The 19962-nt window shown below is 35.4% G+C and overlaps 1 protein-coding gene across 1 annotated transcript in view; it reads left to right on the forward strand.

Moving 5' to 3' along the window:
* The window catches only part of ODAD2 (outer dynein arm docking complex subunit 2), an 88657-nt gene that overhangs the window by 41062 nt on the left and 27633 nt on the right, over window positions 1-19962 (forward strand). Inside the window, exons 16-18 of the mRNA XM_074848862.1 lie at window positions 3304-3418; window positions 16029-16217; window positions 16807-17028. Coding sequence (XP_074704963.1) covers window positions 3304-3418; window positions 16029-16217; window positions 16807-17028 — 526 coding nt within the window. The remainder of the gene's footprint in view (window positions 1-3303; window positions 3419-16028; window positions 16218-16806; window positions 17029-19962) is intronic.

Consider the following 19962-nt stretch of genomic DNA (forward strand, 5'->3'; position numbering starts at 1 on the left):
CTACACTTTGTTCTAAATTGTATCAGTGATCAAATAAGAACAGTCTACAACAAGGCACAGAGCTTTGAATCAGAAGAGGTGGCAGCTGGACATCTTGGCCCAGGTCCATTGTGAGATGCCTCTGCTATGTTAAGGTATAGAGCCACAATAGTTCAGAATCTAGGCTCTTGCTTCTGAACTTTGCATATTTATATATTGTTATGTATAGTGAAGCATGAGATGGCAATCACCTATAATAAAGTTTGCATTTCTACTTCAGGTGACTTTCATGCCTGTTAAGATTTTGACTATTAATAGTGTTCTGTACATTAGATACATTACATACACGCAGTTCAGCTATTCTATAAAGCAGTTAAATATTTGTACTTTAAAATATTAAGATTTTTTTATATCAACTAAATATTGTATTTCAGCTTTTATGAGATTCCCTTCAGCTTTCAAAGAAAATGTTCTGCATCTTTATTAAAAGACCTGTCCTTTAACAGTCCCTAAGTGGTTGCTTAATCCAGATTTAACTGTAGTTTAATTTTATCAACATAATGTCAACAAGTTATTATAAAATATATCATTTAAGTGACTGTAACCACAGAGTGACGAATATACTAGCTATGGATGAATACAGAATTGAATGCCAACCAAAGTAAATTTTAAGGTATTGCTTGTATTAATTGTGGTAAGTAACTTTATTACAGCATCTGTTAATAATGTTATAATAAATTTTGGGAAGAAAATTAGATAAAAAAGCTATACACAAAAGCAAATCGTAGTATTGTTTAGCATTATGCCATCAGAGCTGCAATTTTCAAGATTACAAGTCCATTTTCCCATCTCTTTATTTGTAAAGAATCCTAAACGTACATTTTTGTCCACTTTAAGAAGGAATTTTCACATACAAAGGAAACTAATGTCTAAGCACTTTTATAGAGGAAACATTTTTCAGGGCCATTTATTTTAGTGTTCCTTTTGCTTTCATAGCAGATATGCTCATTTAACACCCATTTTCTTCTTCTGCTACACTGTGCAGTGAAACCATAGAAAGATAAAAAATTGAACTCTTTAGCAATACTTTCTTAATTGGCAAATATATATTCTCAGCAAGATGAAAATAAAGGTGTTTGTGCTTGTATGGTTGATTACACAACGATAATTCTTCCAGTATCAGAATTTAAGAGCATCGTTCTTGTATGTAGAGTTCTCTTCATTTGAGTTAATCTAGTGTGACTGAGAGAAAGCAGTAATCAGTGATGAAAAATATAATGTGGAGATTTGTTTGTTTAGTCCATACTGTTTTTCAATTTGATTTTATACATGTTGAATGGATGGAAGGCTACACTTTCAGATATTTTGAGCCATTCTGTTGGGTCTAAGACAACTGGTCTTTCTGGTCATCAAGCAAAAGGCAAAACTCTAGAAAATAAGCCACAGAGTGAGGCTAGTTTACCTTGAAAAGCTGAAGAGAAGACAAGAAAAATGAAAAGAAAATGAAAGTAAACTTTAAATTGAAAAGGAAACTTTAAAAAAAAATAGAAAGGAAAGATAAATCAGCCTAGAAGTTGTTTTTTTAAGTGTGGTGGAAAAATCTGAGCTCAGTGTTTGGCTTCTATCTCTTGATTTTTATATACTGGTTGGAGCTGGGTCATTTATATTTAGCCCCTCTTGGGAGGAAGTACCTCATGTTGGTAAATGGTCAGTACTCTGCTTGACTAGAAGAAAGATTCATGGGTTCTTTTTTAATTAATTCCAATATAGGAAAAAAATTCCTTGTGCTTTCTGAAATGACAGGAAAGTAATGTTAAAATTGCTTAAAAGTATTTGGGGTTTGGAGGGATTGAAAAGCTTGTTTTGAAGCTTTTACTGAAGTCATCCTTACTATGTGAACATATACATGTAATTGTGTAGTTTGTGATCATGCTGTTTTATTATGTTACGTTAAGACTTCTGAATTTGTCCTTTGATGATTTTCTTGCACTTGATTTGGAGCTGAGTATGTAAAATAAGCTGGATTAAAATTAGCAGATCTTAGAAAACTTATAGTGTCTCAGCTTAACCATAGCCTTGTGCAAAAAGTATTAATTTGAAAAACATAGTTGTTTAACCAGTTTGCATAAAGGTGTTATGAGTAAAATCCTTGGTTATTTTAGACAGAATTCACGTCCTTAATTATTTTTTCTGCTTCAAATGATAGGATTACATACAAAGCTGATTTTATAATTAGTTTAAAATTTTCCTGGCAAACCTATATATATAGTGAACAAAAATGAGATCTTTTATCTGATGTTTTTAAGCACAATCTGTATTTAAATTTCTCTTGTATTTACAATTAAAGACGTAGACTCATTTTATACAATTCAATTCTTACTGTTGAGGCTAGACAATGAAGGTGTACTTCCTTTATCTTCAGCGCATCTGCTTTGGGTTTAACATATCTTTTTGAAAAAAGGCATGTTTGTAAAGGCTAAGTTTTGTTTGACCTTCCTTTCTGTTTAAGGTATTCACTGGACCCTCACGTGAAGTTGTGATCCCCAAGACTGATTGATATGTAAACATAACACAGATGGTGTAGGGATGATTCTGATGATAATTCATTTTTCAGCTAGTGACGAAGATACTTTGATTACAGTGTGTTTAAGTAATTATAACACAGTGTTCAGTGTTAGTCTTGTTGGTAAGGAACACATGGGAAACAAGTTACACATTATTCGTGCCCAACAAAGGATGCACTGTGGTGTGACCATTTTAATTTCTAATGCTAGATTAGAAACATAGTATTTTAAAATATGTCATAGAGTAAGGTAAATACATTAAGCATAGACTGAATAAAAAGTTAAGTACATAGTTTTCGGCATAAATATTTGTTTTGGAAAGTATTTGTTACTATATGAAAGAAGCCAGTATGCTTGAATTCAGATTTCACTTTGCATGCAGATCGTTAAAAAGTCACATGCTTGTTTTCACGTTTATATGAGTTCTGGTTATGATGTAGTTTACTTTATTTTATCTTCTATAAGAAGTTTGAATGACAGTGCTGAGAAAAAGTAAACAACATTAATGAGATTCAGTTAGAAAACATATTCTGTCTTTACATCATTTGTTCACACCCATCTGTTATAGTAGGCAATGTTTACTGAATATGTTGATGGCGATTAGCTGACAGTAAAACACGAGCACTTACATAAAGCAAAACTATGTTAAAGAAAATCATACCAATATTTCTTAAATCAGTGTTCCAAGCAAACTGATATAATTTAAGATTTAACATTGCCAGTAATTAATTATTTCTTTTTTTGTTTGTTTCTGCAATAGGATAATTGACCATCTAGATGGAGTTCGTTTGTTATGGTCATTGTTGAAAAATCCTAATCCAGATGTTCAAGCAAATGCAGCTTGGGCTATTTGTCCTTGCATTGAAAATGCTAAGGTAAGAAAGTATTTAAAGTAATAGTTTTGTTATATATATATACTCATATATAATTTTTATATTTGGGTGATTTCCAGCAATACTTTGCCCTTTGCTACTTACGCTCTCTTTATTTCATTCTGTTAACTGCTTACAAAAAATGATGTATTTGCTTTTCAAAAGTGAATAGTCCTTCATCTAGCACTCATTATAGCATTCTGGTTTGTCTTTACAGTTCTTGGAAAATATATTTTAATAACTTATCAGGACCTAAACTTACTGTTCCCAAATAAAACATGCTGAAAATCTGACAATGCTGAAAACAGAAAGCTTCTACTCACAGACTATGAATAGCACAGGTAGTTGTAGTTGCTCTCCACTATGAGGTACTTCAGCTATGTTCTCAAGAGACCATCATTTGGTTTCAGAGCATATTTCAGACTTGGTGCCAATGTAATCCTTAGATTTTCTGCTGAGACTGCCAATAAAAAGTGCCAGTTGTGAATAGTGGTTGTTGTGCAGGTCAGTTGTGCACAGAAGACTGAGCTATTCATTTATTTCATGTCAGTTTCCAAACAGAGATAAAATCGTGGGTATAAGCTGTAAGTCATCTACAGTGAATTCTTAACACTGACCTGTGGTAAAATAAATGGGGAAGGTTTTGTTTCCCATTAGAAGTTTCCTAGAATACTAAGTAGACTTTTATCCTTAATCCTTGTACAGCAATATCTTCCGTTTCTAATTTACCTCCATATTTATTGCAACTTTTGTATCTTCTCTCTACTATACCACAAATATATATCCTTCTATATATCATTTGAGATCCTGACTGTGTAAAGAATGGAAATTTCTTCAAAGTTCTAGATATCCTTAGCATCCTTTGCAGGCAGTGTTTCCTGTTTGAATTTGAGCACTGTATGGTTGCTATTAATTTATTTTGATGGATGGATGTAGATACAGATATATGGATGAAAGTATTGAGAGAACATTTGGTCTTGATTTTTATAACTTAAGCATTTTTTATTTCTTCACAATGATTTCTACAATGACAGCTTGCTTGCCATTTTTCAGACATGCTGGTTATTCTGAATTACCTCTTTTTTTTTTTTAAATGTACACTCTAGTATAATAAAATTTTTTGTAACCTCATGGTGGGGTGTATACCTGTCTCCTCTGTCAAGATATGACAATACCCACCTCTCTCTTGAACAATATTGTTATTACTGAATGTTAAAATATTACTTTGCCTCAGTACTGACGTAATACTTATTTATTATATGTAAGACTCTGCAACCTGTAGTGCCAGAGTAGAACTGCACATTGCTAGAGTTTCCACTAAAAGCACTTTTTCAGAAGCTAAGAGGATAGAGGACAGCTACTGAATTTATAGACTACATGGATTTTTTTCTTGTTTTTTTCCCTGGGGCATTTGATGAGTGTAAGCTATGTACATCCTTAGTGTAGCTATCGTCCTTTCATCTCCTTTCATCTCTCTTGGCTGCCTGCCCAAATGCTAATCTGTGACCCCACAAAGAGTTCTTTGTGTGAGACTGAGGCAGAGTGGCACACTGAAACAAACCTACCAATAATACCCTTTCCTCTGACACTGACTGGAAAGAAATATGTATAAAGCAGTGATTATAGCCACACTGTGGAAGTGTAGTAACTATTTCTATCTAAACAAATTTTTGATCTTTTTATTTAAAGTTCATACTATTCAACAATTTAAATGATCTTCCAAGAAGCACAGTTTGGTTTATACACTGCTTGATTCAAAAGCAGTAATAAGTGTATGACTCTAAAAGGATTATGTGCATTCTGGCTTTTCCAAGCCTGTACTTGGGACTGCAAACCATGTTTCAGATAGCTGTGAGCTTGGAATCTGGATTTGTTTTCTATTTGTGTTCTTTTGTGGAAGCTGTAGAGGTTTATAGATTAAGTAGAACTTGTTAATAGTATCAGAAACAAATTTTTATAACAATGTAGTGCAGCATCCATTTTTCTATACAGTCATTTTCTGTACATCCAACTTAAAGGTTATTTTCCATATTTATAAAATCTTAGAAGCTAATTGTTATAATGATAGGGCTGTTATTGTCATAGTATGTGAGTACATTATTATCTCTCATGCACTTACTCTCACCATAATCTGTTTAAGACTGAAAAGTCTCCTACTTCTGTTTTACCATAGGGGGATAAGAGTCACAAAACGCCGAGTCTTGAATTCTCAAGATGTTTAGGTGTTAACCAGTTTTGAGCTTTTGGGTCTAACTAGTTTGTCCGCTGTTAGACAGGAAGTCTAGCAAAGGGAGCAGAATCCAACTTCGGGTAACCTTAGATTATATAAATTCACATTTACATTATAGTAGCTGGTTCAGAGTACTTCCCATAGAACAGAGTTGTATCTGTATGATATAGCTAAGTGATGCTGTTTGTTACAGCAATATGATATAGGTCAGTGATATTTGGTCCATGACAGATCTAAGACTTTTTAAACAGGGGATATAAATTGTACACTGTAGTACATAAACTGTTACAGCTCTGATAGCCATAATATTGGTTTGGTATCAGTCATCACTTCTGTATGTCAGCATTAGTTCTATTATTTTTAGCCTTAAGAATTTCTTGTGCACTGAAGATCTTACAGGTAGGCTGGCAGTGATATAATTTGGGTGGTAGAACTCTGCTGAGAAAATTTGTGCAGCACCTGTGAGTGCTACTTGTGAGTCTTAGACATATATCTCATGATTTTGGATAAATTAGTTCATACATTTCTTTAAAATATAAGACTTAAAGAGACAAGAATGTCATTTATTCAAAGAAATTATCTTAATAGAAGCAGATTCTTATTAATTAGTTCCTTACTTCCAAAAGGAAAAGTTACTACTGCAGGCACATTGGTAATGACAAAGTGTAAATGCACTGTCCAAGAAACACAAATGATTATGAAAAATGTCTAAGAAAAGTCTACTCAACTCTGTTGATGTTGGAACATCAATATTTAGTTATGATGCTTCTTTGAAAAACAGTATTTATGATGTTCTCCCAACATACATCAGCCCAAACAGAAAAAATTAGAGAAACTCTACAAAGATGTTATTTGGGCTATTATAAAATTCATCCAAAGGCATTTTGCCAAGAAGAGGAGCACTGCCAGCTTGAGTTTTTATGAAAATACCTGTTTCCTCACAGAGTAACTTTTAAATAGAATGTCTTGAAATGAATAAAGAAAAAAAAAAAAAAAAAGGAAAAAGTTGTAGAGGTTATTTTCCATCCTCATATTTAGTAGAGTTTTGGGTGCAAACATTAGAATAGGAATGGTAATGTCAGGCATTGTCTTTTTCTCTGTCCTTTGTGCTTGCATTTCAACTTTCAAATTTGAAAGTTTCAGTTTTAGCCTTTGTTATCACTACAGCTGTAAAGGCTTAAAGAACTTCAGGAAGCCAACTACATATAAAGGCTGTCAAAATAATTTAAGTAAACAGTCTGGGAATGGGGATTTGAGAGAATAGAGAGAGAAAGTTATTCTATTTTCTTAAAATGTATTTGTAAAATGACATCTCACACTTTTCTGATATAGCATGGGGTTTCCCCCCCCCAAGTTATTGAATCCCTTTCAACTCTGCAGAGGAATTTCATGGGTGTGATGAAGGATGGATGATCAGCCATCTAAAGTTATCTGTGTATTTCCTACATATGAGGAAAGAGAATGTCCATGCTGACACAAAAAACCCCAAATCAAAACTAAATCAGGTTTTAGAGAGAAGGGGCATGAGATGGTATGTGTGAAGTAGCCTTCACTGTTGCAGAAGTATTATATACTGAGGAAGTGACTTCTACTGGAGCCAGCAGTCTGGAGTTAACCTGTGGGTGGAAAATATGCTGCTGATGACCCATGCTATTTAGGATTCTTACACAGATTTTGCTTGTTATGGAAATTTTAATGTAACCATATGTATAAAACCACAGAGAACATTTCTTTACTAGAAGTAACAAAGAAATGCAGTTGAACTTGGAAATTCTTCTGATATTTAACAAATAGTAAAATTATTTGCTGTTTTAAATGAAGATGCTTTGTTTACACATTTAGAATTGTAGTGTAATAGATCAGTTATGCCCCATAATGCACAGTTTTGTTCATTTGTTTTGTATATTTAAAATATTACTTAAGTAGTACCAATATATTTTTGTTTACGTACCATTCTTTGGTTAAGCCTATAATGTCAAAATTCCCTATTTGAGTATGTACAGCATTTTCCAGTTTCTTTGTTTTCCTTGCTATGCTTCTTGCAATTCTGTACAGAAACTTTGGCAGTTCAGACTTAGTGCTCTTACTGCTGCTCTCTTTCCATTTTCCTATTTGTTTTCTGTAGACATTGTAACTTTTAACATCAATCATACCTACTTCTCTGTATTTAATCTAATTTTTATGCAGTTTTTAATCGCTGATATCTGGATGTAGACTTTCCAAATTGTTAAGCATTTGTTATGAACTAAATTTCAAAAGAGTACTGTAAGAGAGATAAAAAGGAATTTCTGGCTTGCCCCTCAGGCCTTCCAGAACACCGGGTTCCTTGGAGATTTAGGAAGCCCGGGAAGCCAGACCTGGCTTGGTGAATCCATAGCTGGCTGCCGTGCTTGCCACGATACATGCTGAATGAGCCTATCCAATGATTCTTGACACAGGCTGCCTAGAATTTTAGTGAACCAACTATCAGGAGTTGTTTGGGCCTCCTATAGACATGTTACCCTGGAGATCCTGAATGGACTGACATAAATTGCCCTGAGGTCCTTAATGTCTACAAATAGAGGAGTCCAGTTCCTGTAAAACACATAACCTGAAAGCCAAGAAGCAAAGGGAAACTAAGAGCATAACCCATATCTCCCTCATTGGGGAGCCTCAGGTCCTAAGTTTTATGCAAAGTAGCTGCCTGACTGCTTGGAGACCATAAGAAGCCAAAAAGTTTAGGAGGTCCTAGAGACCTGGCTTTCCAGCTGTTTGGCAGCCAATCAAGCAAGAAGTCAGGGATTCTGTGAAAACCAGAAGCCAAGGAGCCTGGCAGGCTACTCACCAGCCATCTGTCTGACAAGAGAAAAGATGAAGAGGCACGTTGGTAATTTAGCCTGCCTTTCTGCCTGGTTTCTGTCAAAACTTTTCAAGAAGTCGTTGTGTTCTTATGGAAGGTTTTGGTTCCATTCCATTAGCATTTTCTGATGGAATACTGTTCCACTGGAAAATATTTGACCAGCTTTCCTTGTAACTTAGTTTATAATAGCTACACATGCTAGTCAACAGCTTGTCATGTAGCTTCTGTAATTTTAAAATAGACTTGCTAATTGGATTTTAGAGGTCTATAAAAAGTTTAAATCCCATCCTCCTCACATTTTTCTTTTTCATCTCTCTCTTGTTTTTCCTTCTTGTCCATCTCACTTTTTCCCTATCTTTACCCTCTCACTTGCCACATGGGACTTCCACAGATTTTAAGGCAAGAAAAGAACATGGAGATCATTGTGTCTCATTTGCTGGATAATGTAAACCAGAAAATTTCAAGCAATCATGTTATCTAGTGCAGAAGCTTTTGATTGAACTATAACATATTTTATACTTCATGCTTGTTGTTCAGATTCTCAGTGGTCTGTAATGGTAAGTGGTACAATATGACATGATTGCCTTCTCATATACCACTCTAATTTATGGAACCATGCCAGAGTTGCAAAGACACAAACAATAATTGTTATGACAATTTATTAGTTTGTGTTGTCACTGCATTGATTGTTTACCTAGACTGTCCTCAGAACATTCCAGTATTGCTGTCTTGCATCTCTACAGTATTAAACTACGTATTAGTGATGACTATCTCATAAACATATTAATAATTATAAGAAGTTTGCTTAGACACTTATTTGGATTAAATTCAATCCAAAACCAATGGAAACAGTGTTTAGTTTTTTCAGTTATTCAATGTTATCTGTTTCTCAGACTTCCATTATTAAAATGCTTTCCAAAATAATCTAAGGCAAATCATGACGTTTTCTCTGCTGTGGCCTCAAAGGACTTTGATATTAGTAGTTTCACTGCTTCTGTGAAAAGAAATTAGAATTTTGGCGTTTACCCAGGATTGAACTTCAGTGAGCAGTTGTGAGGAGGGGGAGGAAGAGTAGGTGTAGTCCACTGGACTGAAAAGTAAGGAAAACAATAGACAAAAGGACCACTAGAAGTTGTATGACTGACTTTTCACCCTACCCCCACCATCTTTTAGAAAACATGTATCACATGTTTTCTTGGGCTGTACACTTAGGCTAATGGACTTTGCCAAGTATTTAACTGTGCGATGATCAAATCCCCGAAGAGCTAGGAGTAAGGAATTCTGCCCTTCTAGGCTACAGAGTAGCATTGGTGCCATGTTGAAGCTAATCTGCTTTGAGGCTCTGGCTTTAGCTGCTTCAGTGAGGTGAAGAGGACAGGAAAATCCATGTTAATTGTCTGCTGTTGTTTTCCCAGCACATTGCATTTTCCCAACTTGGAAGAAACGTTGTGAGATGTAGTAAAGTAGTCTCATCTTACAAGATGTTTTGTCATCTGTTCTGCTACAGTGGAAGCCTCCACAGCTGTATCGACAGGAATAAAATTAGCCTTTAAATATAATTTGATTATTATTACCATTGAATTGTTTAACAAGAAAAATTAATAGAAACTTCATTATATAAATTGCGTGTTTCCCTTTTTCACTGAACAACTATAATACAGAAATTCATCTGTTGCATTTCTTTATTCTGAATTTTAAGTTGGATTGTGCGTTAGGATGATAAGTTATTCAGTTGGCAATAGGGGATGGAAATGGACAGCTTCCTTCACTAAAGAAAAGGTAGTTTAAAGATGACGCTTGATAACTAAAGTTTATTTGCACAGCCCTACAGTGACTTTTTTGGGGCAAATGCAATTCAATTTGACAAATTAGCTTCAACACCTTAAGCTTTTTAAGATGTTCTAAGAGTGAAATACTACTTGTTTTTAGAGGAGAAACTTTTATCTTTCGAGTGGAGTATTTTTAAAGGTAAACACAGTGTGTTTTTGTAATACGGTGTTCAGCTTTAAATCTTTCAAATAAAGAAACCAGTATTCACTCTGGAAGAAATAAGAAAGGAATTCAGTTACAAAAGAATTCAGTAGTTCTTCTACAAGAACTGTATGTCTCAACTTAAGGCTGATGAACTTTATTTACTTAATGAAAATAACCACAAAAAAACATAATATGATGACAAGAGAACTCAAAATCCCAAATGTTCTCCTTGTATAAATACTGCAAAGATCAAGTGATTTTTCCAAATCTGTCTTTTTGCAAATATCGTAATGCTTTCTGCTCCTAATTAAAAAAAATGTGTAAAGCCCGTCTATCTCACAGTATTTCTGCTCTTGGCAGAAGCCAATGTAGAAATAAGTGAAAAAGGAAGGTTAACTAAATTTTGTTAATAGTCATGCAGTTCAACAAGATGAAAATATGTAATTAAAGAGTAGCAGGAAGAGGCTTTTATTAGCACAGCAGGTAACTGCTGGCCTCAGCATCTATGCCAGATACCTTTTTTTTTATTTTTACTGCTTGAGCTTGCAAACTCCTCCCTTTGAATCCAATTTTTAAATAGTATTTATCATACTTTCTAAGGATAAAAGCAAATGTAGCTTAATGGCTATATTAATAGATGAGAGTTTGCAGTATGTAAATGCTGAAGTATAAATGTAGTCTTGGACTGGAAATGGAACACTCTCCACCTCAAGTTCAATATCAAAATCATGTTATTACCCAATCATAAACTATCCAGACTTTGAAACAATGCCATTTACATATCTGCAGTGAGGTTTAAGAACTACAGGTAAATATGAAAGCTTAACACACACTAATAGCTGGAAGTGACAAACCCTTTGGGTTGTCACACAAAATGTTGTGTGTCGATTAATTTAGAAGGTAGAATTTAAAGATTGCATTTTTTTCTATGTGAAACAAAAAATAAAAAATTTCTAGAGACATGTTATATATTATTTTTCTTCTCTTATGTCACAAAAATAAGTGTGATGAAAATGCCTGAGAGTATTTGGAAACTAAAATCACAGAAAATACTTTAGACTTTATAGTGTGAATAGCTATCTGATCATGAATAGAAGTATACTCAAAGAACATAGATTCAAAAGAATTAAATCCAGATCTCCGCAATCACACGCATAACTTCATATTTCTTCTTTAAAGATCTTTAAAATATGGCAATTGTATATAATAAACACACATATTTTGGTAAACAAAAGTGGAAATACACCATACAAAGCAAGTATGTGGTTTTGATAAATGATACCAAAAAGATTGCATTTGTTGTTTAAATTTCTTTGAGAAAAAAAAGATCTTGTATGTAACAATGGATTTTAAAGCTCTCATTTCAGTCCTTCTTTCTACTCATTGTTCTTCAAATTCTTGCTTCTTTGCTTTTCTCTTTGTCTTGTACAGACCACCAGACTACACCCACAATCACATTTGGGAAACTTTTCTGACATGTGGTTTCTGCAGTTTCCCTCTGCTTTTCATCACTAGTAGAAGGTTCTGTCCTTGTGTTAGGAGCTTCAATAATTGTCTGTGAAACCAGTTATTCTTTTACTTATTGCTGGATTGTTTATATATTATTCCATCTGTTTAATTGGACCGTACTCCTTTACAAAATATGAAAGTATAAACTTGTCAGAAGAGAAATTTAACAAGTAGGGTTATAATCACCTGGAAAGAAAATATGTAGTTAGGAAAACATAAAATGTACATATTAGTTAATTAAGATGGTATACAGATTATCTTATCTCATCATGAAACATCTTTCAGGAGCATGAATAATAATACCTAGATATCTGAACCATGCAGAAAAGCAGAATAATTTTCCTGTATAGCAGGACTCCTTTCAAATCTTAGATACTTTACTGTAGAGTTTACCTGTTGAACAGAAGCCTTTCTCATTTGTTGAGTTGATATTTAGACACAAGATAATGCACGTTTCTGTAGTAACTTTCAAGGAATTGAAGGAAATGTAAAATTTTCTTTCCTTCTCCTGTGTCTGGTCGTTTAGCTGTCTAGTCCTCTAATACCCATAGGTAAGAAATTTCTGTGTGGAAATCTCTCTGTAACCCATTATCTACCACCTTCGGTCAAATTTTAAAATTTCAAGACAGACATGAAAACTGATGTTGAGAAATACTGTTTTTACTCAGGCGATTGTCTGTAGATACATTTACATTGTGGTATGCATACACTAACTGATAGAGAAATGTTTATGCTAGCATATCCGTGGGAAACACACTGCAAGCCCACCTCCCTTTACAAGCAGCTCACGTGGTAATAGAAGTGGCAGAGTACTGCCCTTCCTTCTCTATTTCAGCCGCTTTTCTGAGTCACAAGCCTGTTCTTCTTCTGCATAAACATTTAGGTACTCTGTATTTCTGTAAGGACCTCTGTTATTTGTTCATTCTGGATTTTTTAGGACTTCAGCACAAAGTTTTCTCTTGTATACTACCCTTTTTCCATGTGCTGTGGCTTCTGGTTTTGATCTTCACACTATATGGCTTTAACCTCTCCCTTCCAGTCTCAAGAACTGCATTGCCCATGGTGGAAAATATTTTATTTCTTATGGGCCTACCCACTGCTTTTGCTTTCTGTGAGAAGGAAACATCACAGCTAAGAGTTCTGTTTGGCATTTAGACCCAGAACTGAAAAAGATGAACTGTAGCATCTTCTGGAATTTTAATTTACCAAGTCCATGAGCAATTTGATGGATTTGCTCAGCAAAGCTAACACAATATAATTGGACCCTGGTCTGTTCATAAATCATCCCCCCAAAAGAAATAAATATAATCAAAACCATTCTTGGTCTCAGGGTCACTCCCTAGCCCTAGGAAAGTTCATACTATCCATGTTTGCACTTTCATGAAGTCCTAAGACCTTTCAGTCCAAAAGAGTTTCAGGAGAGTGTCTGGTAGTTTTTATTCAAAAATCTGCTATTGACCTCTTGAAGGAAGCAAATGAAAGTAATTCCACTTGCAGACCTTTCTTTCAGTCTCTGTACATTTACCATCACAGAGGTGCACAGGATAAAATTTATTCTACAAAGTTACTGCTAACAATTTGGCCAGTTGCTTTTACTCTCTTTCCAGTGTAATAACAATTTGACACCAGGCCATCCAATGCCACCTGCAGATGTGCCACCATGATGTCACCAAGAATCTCTGACCTATTTTCAGTTTCCTTTGTGAAGGGTATGATTTGGGCACCAATGGCATGCTTTTAGTAAATAGTTCCGTAAAAATTAGATGACTACCAAAAAAACACCTGAAGTTCTTGCCCACAGTGGTTTCTCACCTGTATCTATTTCCTAATCAATAGTTCATGTGCTTTTCTTAAGTCTTATGTTTCTACAGAAATCCTTAAGTTAGCCATAATTTAAGTCATTCGCTGGTTCCTATATTCATTGGACAAAGAACTTTAAGAGAACCAGTTATCTTTCCAGATCCACATCTGAAAGGTTGAAAATCTAACAAAAAATGTTGGGCTGGATTATAGATTGTATAAAGAAGTCCTGATAAAACACAAATATCTACTTAGTAGAGAGGTCCACCCAACTAAACTAACTGATGGGCCCGTTCAGTTAGAAGTGGTGATTGCTTCAGATTACGTTGCAATACTTGATATCTTCAGATTAGGCACTTGAAGTTCCATCCAACTATTTGCTAATTACTATGTTTAAAATTAAGTTTCTGAAAATGCTGCTGCATTTTGCAGTGCTGTCTTTCAGGCTCTGTGTAACTACTACGCGTCCTGAGAACCCCTTCTAGATGGTTGCTGGCAAAATGTTGCTTAGAGTTACCCACAGGCTGAATAAACATAAAAATTCATTCAAAGAAGTAGATATTTTTCTATTCTGGCATTGTTTCTGTCCGTGAGGAAACTGGAAAAAGATTGTCTTAAATAATGTAATCCTACATGGTGGAACATCTTACCAAAGAAAGAGATACATTTCTTTTCAAGCATCTCAGTTTAACAGAGTGCAATGAATCTTGGTGTACAGCATTGGTCAGTGACTATGTAACTTAATTAAAAATTTGTGCTTAAACAAAACTTAGATTTATACCCTGTGTGTTTTTAAGGGTATATGAAGTACTGTATGCTGCATGTCACTTTAGCAGATACTGTCAGTTCCTCTTTGCTTGAGGCAGCCAGATGAATTGCATAACCATTAGTTCAGTCTCACAGTGCCAAAACTCCTGTTTTGCTCTGTTTTACACATTGACATGTAAATATGTGCTTGATAATTTGAGTTGACTAATAAACACAAGAGTGTGAGAACAGTCAATGCTGTGTCAGACCAAAGGTTCACTGACACAGTATTCTGTTTCTCATACTAGCCCACAAGGGATGCCTAAGGAAAGGTAGAAGAACAGGGCAAACTTGTAGCCGTGGTTCCCCTCCCCAGAATGCTCTCCCACCTTCAAGAAATCTGTGGCTCAGGAACTTTCTAAATCAGAGGGAATACTTTTATATCGAATAATCTTTAATGGTTGTGTTTTTTTCTGTGAATTTGTCTAGTTAATTTGTCTAACATGTAGACTTCTAACGGCCACTGCAATACTGCTCCAAGGACATCAACATCTTAACTGTGCTTTGTTTGAAATTAACTTCATTTTATTCTGAACATGCTACCTGCTAATTTCATCTGATGCTCCCAGGTTGTCTCCTAGAAGAGAGATCTCTGTGTGCCCTTTCCATTCTACTCAAGATCCTATATACCTCTATCACATCACCACTCCTCATTTTTCTCTTTTATAACCTTGAGTGTCCTAGTTGGTTTGTCATTCTTTCAACAGAGCAGTTCCCTACCTTCGATTATTCTTGTCGTCTTTCTCTAAACCTTTCTAATTTTACTATAACTTTTTCAAGATGAAAAAGGTGGACCTGATTTGCATACTCTATTCAAGATCAGGGCACACTGTTTAGTTTTCTATTTCTTTTCTAAGAGCATACTTAGACATTTTTCCAGAATTGTGTTTGTGTCCTTTAGTCACATTTTACATTCGTGGTTTATACTCTGAGGTGCACCATGGTTCTTCCACAGTTGCTGTCATGACTCGTGTAAACTACCCTCTTAAGTATTCCTGAATACTTATTTGCATTGATACAAGAAAATAACATTACCACTCCTTTGCTTATCTGTCAGACTTAATGTAGGAAATAGAAGACACTATTGCTGGTTTAGATGCCCTAAGCTATGTGAGGCACCCACCTGGCAAATATACAGCAGGTAAGGGAAACTTGCACCCTTCTGGAGTGACAGCTTGAGGCCGTAAAGAATACCCTGTGGTATCTAAAATGACACTAAATACCTTTATTTAGGCATTGAATTTCTGCCTAGATGGTGGTATGTAAAACAGTCTAAGTCTCATATGTCAGTCAAGAGAGCTCTGAGTTCCAGATTAGCTGTATTTCTTGGTGAAGGCAACACAGCAATAGCTGCAGTTTTGGATAATTATGTCATGCCAATCTCTTTTTTTAACATTTGCATATAAATACAGTTTGAATATTTAAAAATAATGTTTCTTTTGATTCTCATTTAGGATGCTGGGGAAATGGTTCGATCCTTTGTTGGTGGCTTGGAACTGATAGTCAATTTGCTAAAATCAAAGAATAAAGAAGTTTTAGCAAGTGTATGTGCAGCCATTACAAATATAGCTAAAGATGAAGAAAATCTAGCTGTTTTAACAGATCATGGAGTCATCCCTCTGCTGTCCAAACTAACGAACACAGTAAGTAACTTCTAAACATATTAAACTAAGTATCTGAGTTTCTTATGTCAGACTGCATTATACCTAACTAAAAGGTTATGACAAGAGCAGTAGATTTTGCAGCAGCTACAAGAGCTGTAGAATCCTTCCTCTATGAGATGTATATTGAACATGAAAACACTCTGTGGCTGATACTAAAATTGCTTTGGAAGATGAGCTTCATTTTAATAGTCACTGTTGCTGAATATTGCTTTTGAGAGATGCAGCTGCTGTATGAAAAAAGCACAAAGGGTCGAGAGAGCAATAAATCTGAACCATGCAGAGAATCTCAATGATGGGGCTATATGTTACATTTTAATGCTTATCTTATCTAATTTCCAGTCAGTCTAAAACCACCTTTGAAATAATATAAAAATTCACAGCACTTCCTACAAAGAGAATAAGAGACTACTAGCTACTGCCTCCATGCCTTACAGCTTTCTCCAGTTTTTAATTGTACTGCAGTTAAATTGGGATGCCTTAAAGATGTTTGAGAATACAATTCTGCTTTCCTATGAAATTTTTATTGTGTTATGTTGTCTTTAATTTATTATGTTTTTACCTTCTTCAGAACAATGACAAATTAAGACGTCACTTAGCAGAGGCCATTTCCCACTGTTGCATGTGGGGGAGCAATAGAGTTGCCTTTGGAGAGACCAAGGCTATAGCTCCTTTAGTACGTTACTTGAAGTCAAAGGATCCATCAGTTCATAGAGCTACAGCTCAGGCTTTATATCAACTTTCAGAGGATCCCAACAACTGTATCACCATGCACGAAAATGGAGTGGTGAAGGTGAGGTGGAAGGTTTTTCTATTTAGAGTTCAAATTATTGAATGGGTCAAAAGAAGAGATCTTTCATTTGAAATAGTTCTTGAGTACTGCTGTGCGCCTCAAATTCCTGAACTTTATCATGAAAATGTTTGGTTAAATAGTGCATTAGGGAACAATATTTCAGTGCTAAAGATATTACAATTAGGTGGTTGTTAGGAATGGAAATATGGACATTCACCTCTAGAGTACTTGACGCTGACCTAGGCTGGTAGTGATGTCACAGCAGCCTTTTGTCATTCTCAAGTGATCTTTGCAAAAGAAGTTGGGTTATCTTAATGGATAGTTGCCTAGTGTGGCAGAAAGTCACCCAGGAACTGAGTGTAACTTAATTTGGGGACAAATTAAGATCGAATAATACAGAGGCTTAGTATACCTGGAGCTGTTTCAGGGAATTCTGCATTTACTTATAAAAAATATTTTTTTTTAGGAGTTAAGTCTGAGCACACTCTGCAAAGACCTTATTCTAGAAAGAATTTTTCTCTCAAAAAGATTTTTCTAGCAAAGTTTTATCTCAGTAGTTGAAGACAGTAGTTTTCCTTTGTCACAGGAGAGATAAGGATTATGGCCTTAGACATGGAGACTCTAGGAGCTTTCATTTTTTATGAATTTCTTGAAAGGTTCACTGTTTGCAGACTTTTCATTTTACTTTATGTTCAGGTCAATGTATTGAAAGGAAGAGTTTATTTATGAGGTAGTGTTACTATTAATGTTGAATTATGCCTGCACTAATGATGGTGCACTATATTGTGAGCAGTTTCGATTCTGTCACAGTCTAATGGTCCTGCATTATCATAAATAGTATGGCTGTAGTTAGCTGTATCTGTAGTCAGGTTAAAAAGATCCACTGGTCAAAAATGTTTAAAGACTCAGTTTAAATGTCAGTACTTGAACTGACTCAGATCTATGCTGCCCTTTCAGTGCTGGAAAGTAGCATCTTCCCATCACAATTGCATTATACTGGCTACACAGCACAGGGGAATATATACTGTACTACAGCTCAATTTGAAACTAGTGTCTGATGACTTTTTAATGTGGCTTATCTTTCCATTCAACTGACACAACCCATTTTCTGCCCTGCTGTCATCTGCTGATTTCATTCATTTCATTATGCAGGTTTTAGGTTTTATAAGTTGTAGCACACTGAACATATGGTATAAAGCCAATTATGACGATACACTTTTGTAATAATTCCATCTCGGTCTAGGTTCATCTTTATTTTTCAGTCTGAGTTAAAATATTTAGACTAATTAAAATAATTTATTTGCACTTGCAGATAAATAGGGATATACAAAAAAAATATCACCGATATTTAATTTTTTTATTATTCACAATATTCTGGAATGACTATAATACGTTAGGGAGAGAAAAGAGAACTGATAAAAGGAAGAGCAAAACTACAAAATAAAGGAACTTGGGTTATGTTTGTTAAATCTAAACTTTTTGTCCAGGGTGCACTTCTCTTCTCGTTTACAAGAAACTTGTGTTTTTGTAATGCAGTGGACGAGTGTTTGAATGTGGGTTTGTATGTGGGTCACTCACAGAACCGAAGTGGAAGTGCTTCTCATCTCATAACTGATGGATGGCCTGAACATATGAGAGGATCTGTGACCAATTTTCATCACGTGTGCCAGCACACACATGTATTTGTATCATACAAGCAGATGTGCATTAGTAATATGACAGGAAGCAGGCTGCATTTGGTCCATGTTGAGACTAACAGCCAGGGTGGCATTTCTGCTGAAAAAGACCTGGAGAGTGGGTTCAGCAAGCTGGACATGAGCCAACAGGGTGCCCTGGGAGTGATGAAGGCTAACAGGATCCTGGGCTGTGTTAGCGGGAGCATAGACAGTAGGTCAGGGGTGGTGACTTAGTGCTTATTAAAATCACATCAGGACTACTTTATTCAGTTTGGGCTCCAACTCCAGTGGTGGGCCATGAAGATGGTTGGGAACTGAAGCACATGACTTGTGAGGGAACTGAGCTTGTCTAGCTTTGAGAAAGAAGGCCTTTGGGCAGTGGTGCCTCATAGCAGCCTGCCAGTATCTAAGGGAAATTTTTCAAGGCAACAAAGGCAGGGTCTTTACTGAAGTACATGGTAGGAGGACAAGAAACAATGGTCATGAATTGAATCTGATGGGTTCCATATGAATACAAGGAAAAAAATTCTACCAAGAGGGTAATGAAGCACTGAAGCAGTTCCCCAGAGAGCCTGTGGAATCTCCCTCCAAGGGAATTTAGACCTGGTTTGACAAAGCCATCAGCAACATGGTCTGAATTCAGTGTTGACCTTGCTTTGACTAGATGACCTCCTGAGATAACTTCCAACTCAAAAGATTTTGTGATTCAGATCATCTAATTTCTATCAGATGTAAAATAATTAAAATAAGAGGAAATATGGAAAGTATTGATTGATCTTTGCAAACCACTTCTTCACTATCTTTTGATAATTAAGCAGTATTCTTCAGCTTCTCAATGGACTTTATTGAGCCATACCCATGGTATACTCAATTAGGGAAAACACCCATAGATGTGATAATGAGTTTTCCCATTCAGTATCCAGAAACAGTCACTCTGTCCAATGTGGCAGAAACCTTCTTCACTATACTTAGTCACATGGGTATCTCAAATGAAATACTGTCAGAGGAACAGATTTAATCACTCTGTTGTTTAGATACTTGGAGAGATGTGTAAGATAAAGTGTCTGAATTCCATTCTGTATCATTCACAGTGAAATATTCATTCCATGAACAGAAAATTCACTTGAATTTTAGGTCAGGGCTACAAATGTATGTGACTAAAAGTTGCAGTGCTATCCCGCATACCTTGAAGTATTTCAGAATTCCATGAAGTTTGACTAATCCTCTGTAGTTCACAAGCTCTCAGGTTTTTTGGGGA

The sequence above is a fragment of the Strix aluco genome, chromosome 1 (genome assembly GCF_031877795.1).
Source record: "Strix aluco isolate bStrAlu1 chromosome 1, bStrAlu1.hap1, whole genome shotgun sequence".
Taxonomy (NCBI): domain Eukaryota; kingdom Metazoa; phylum Chordata; class Aves; order Strigiformes; family Strigidae; genus Strix; species Strix aluco.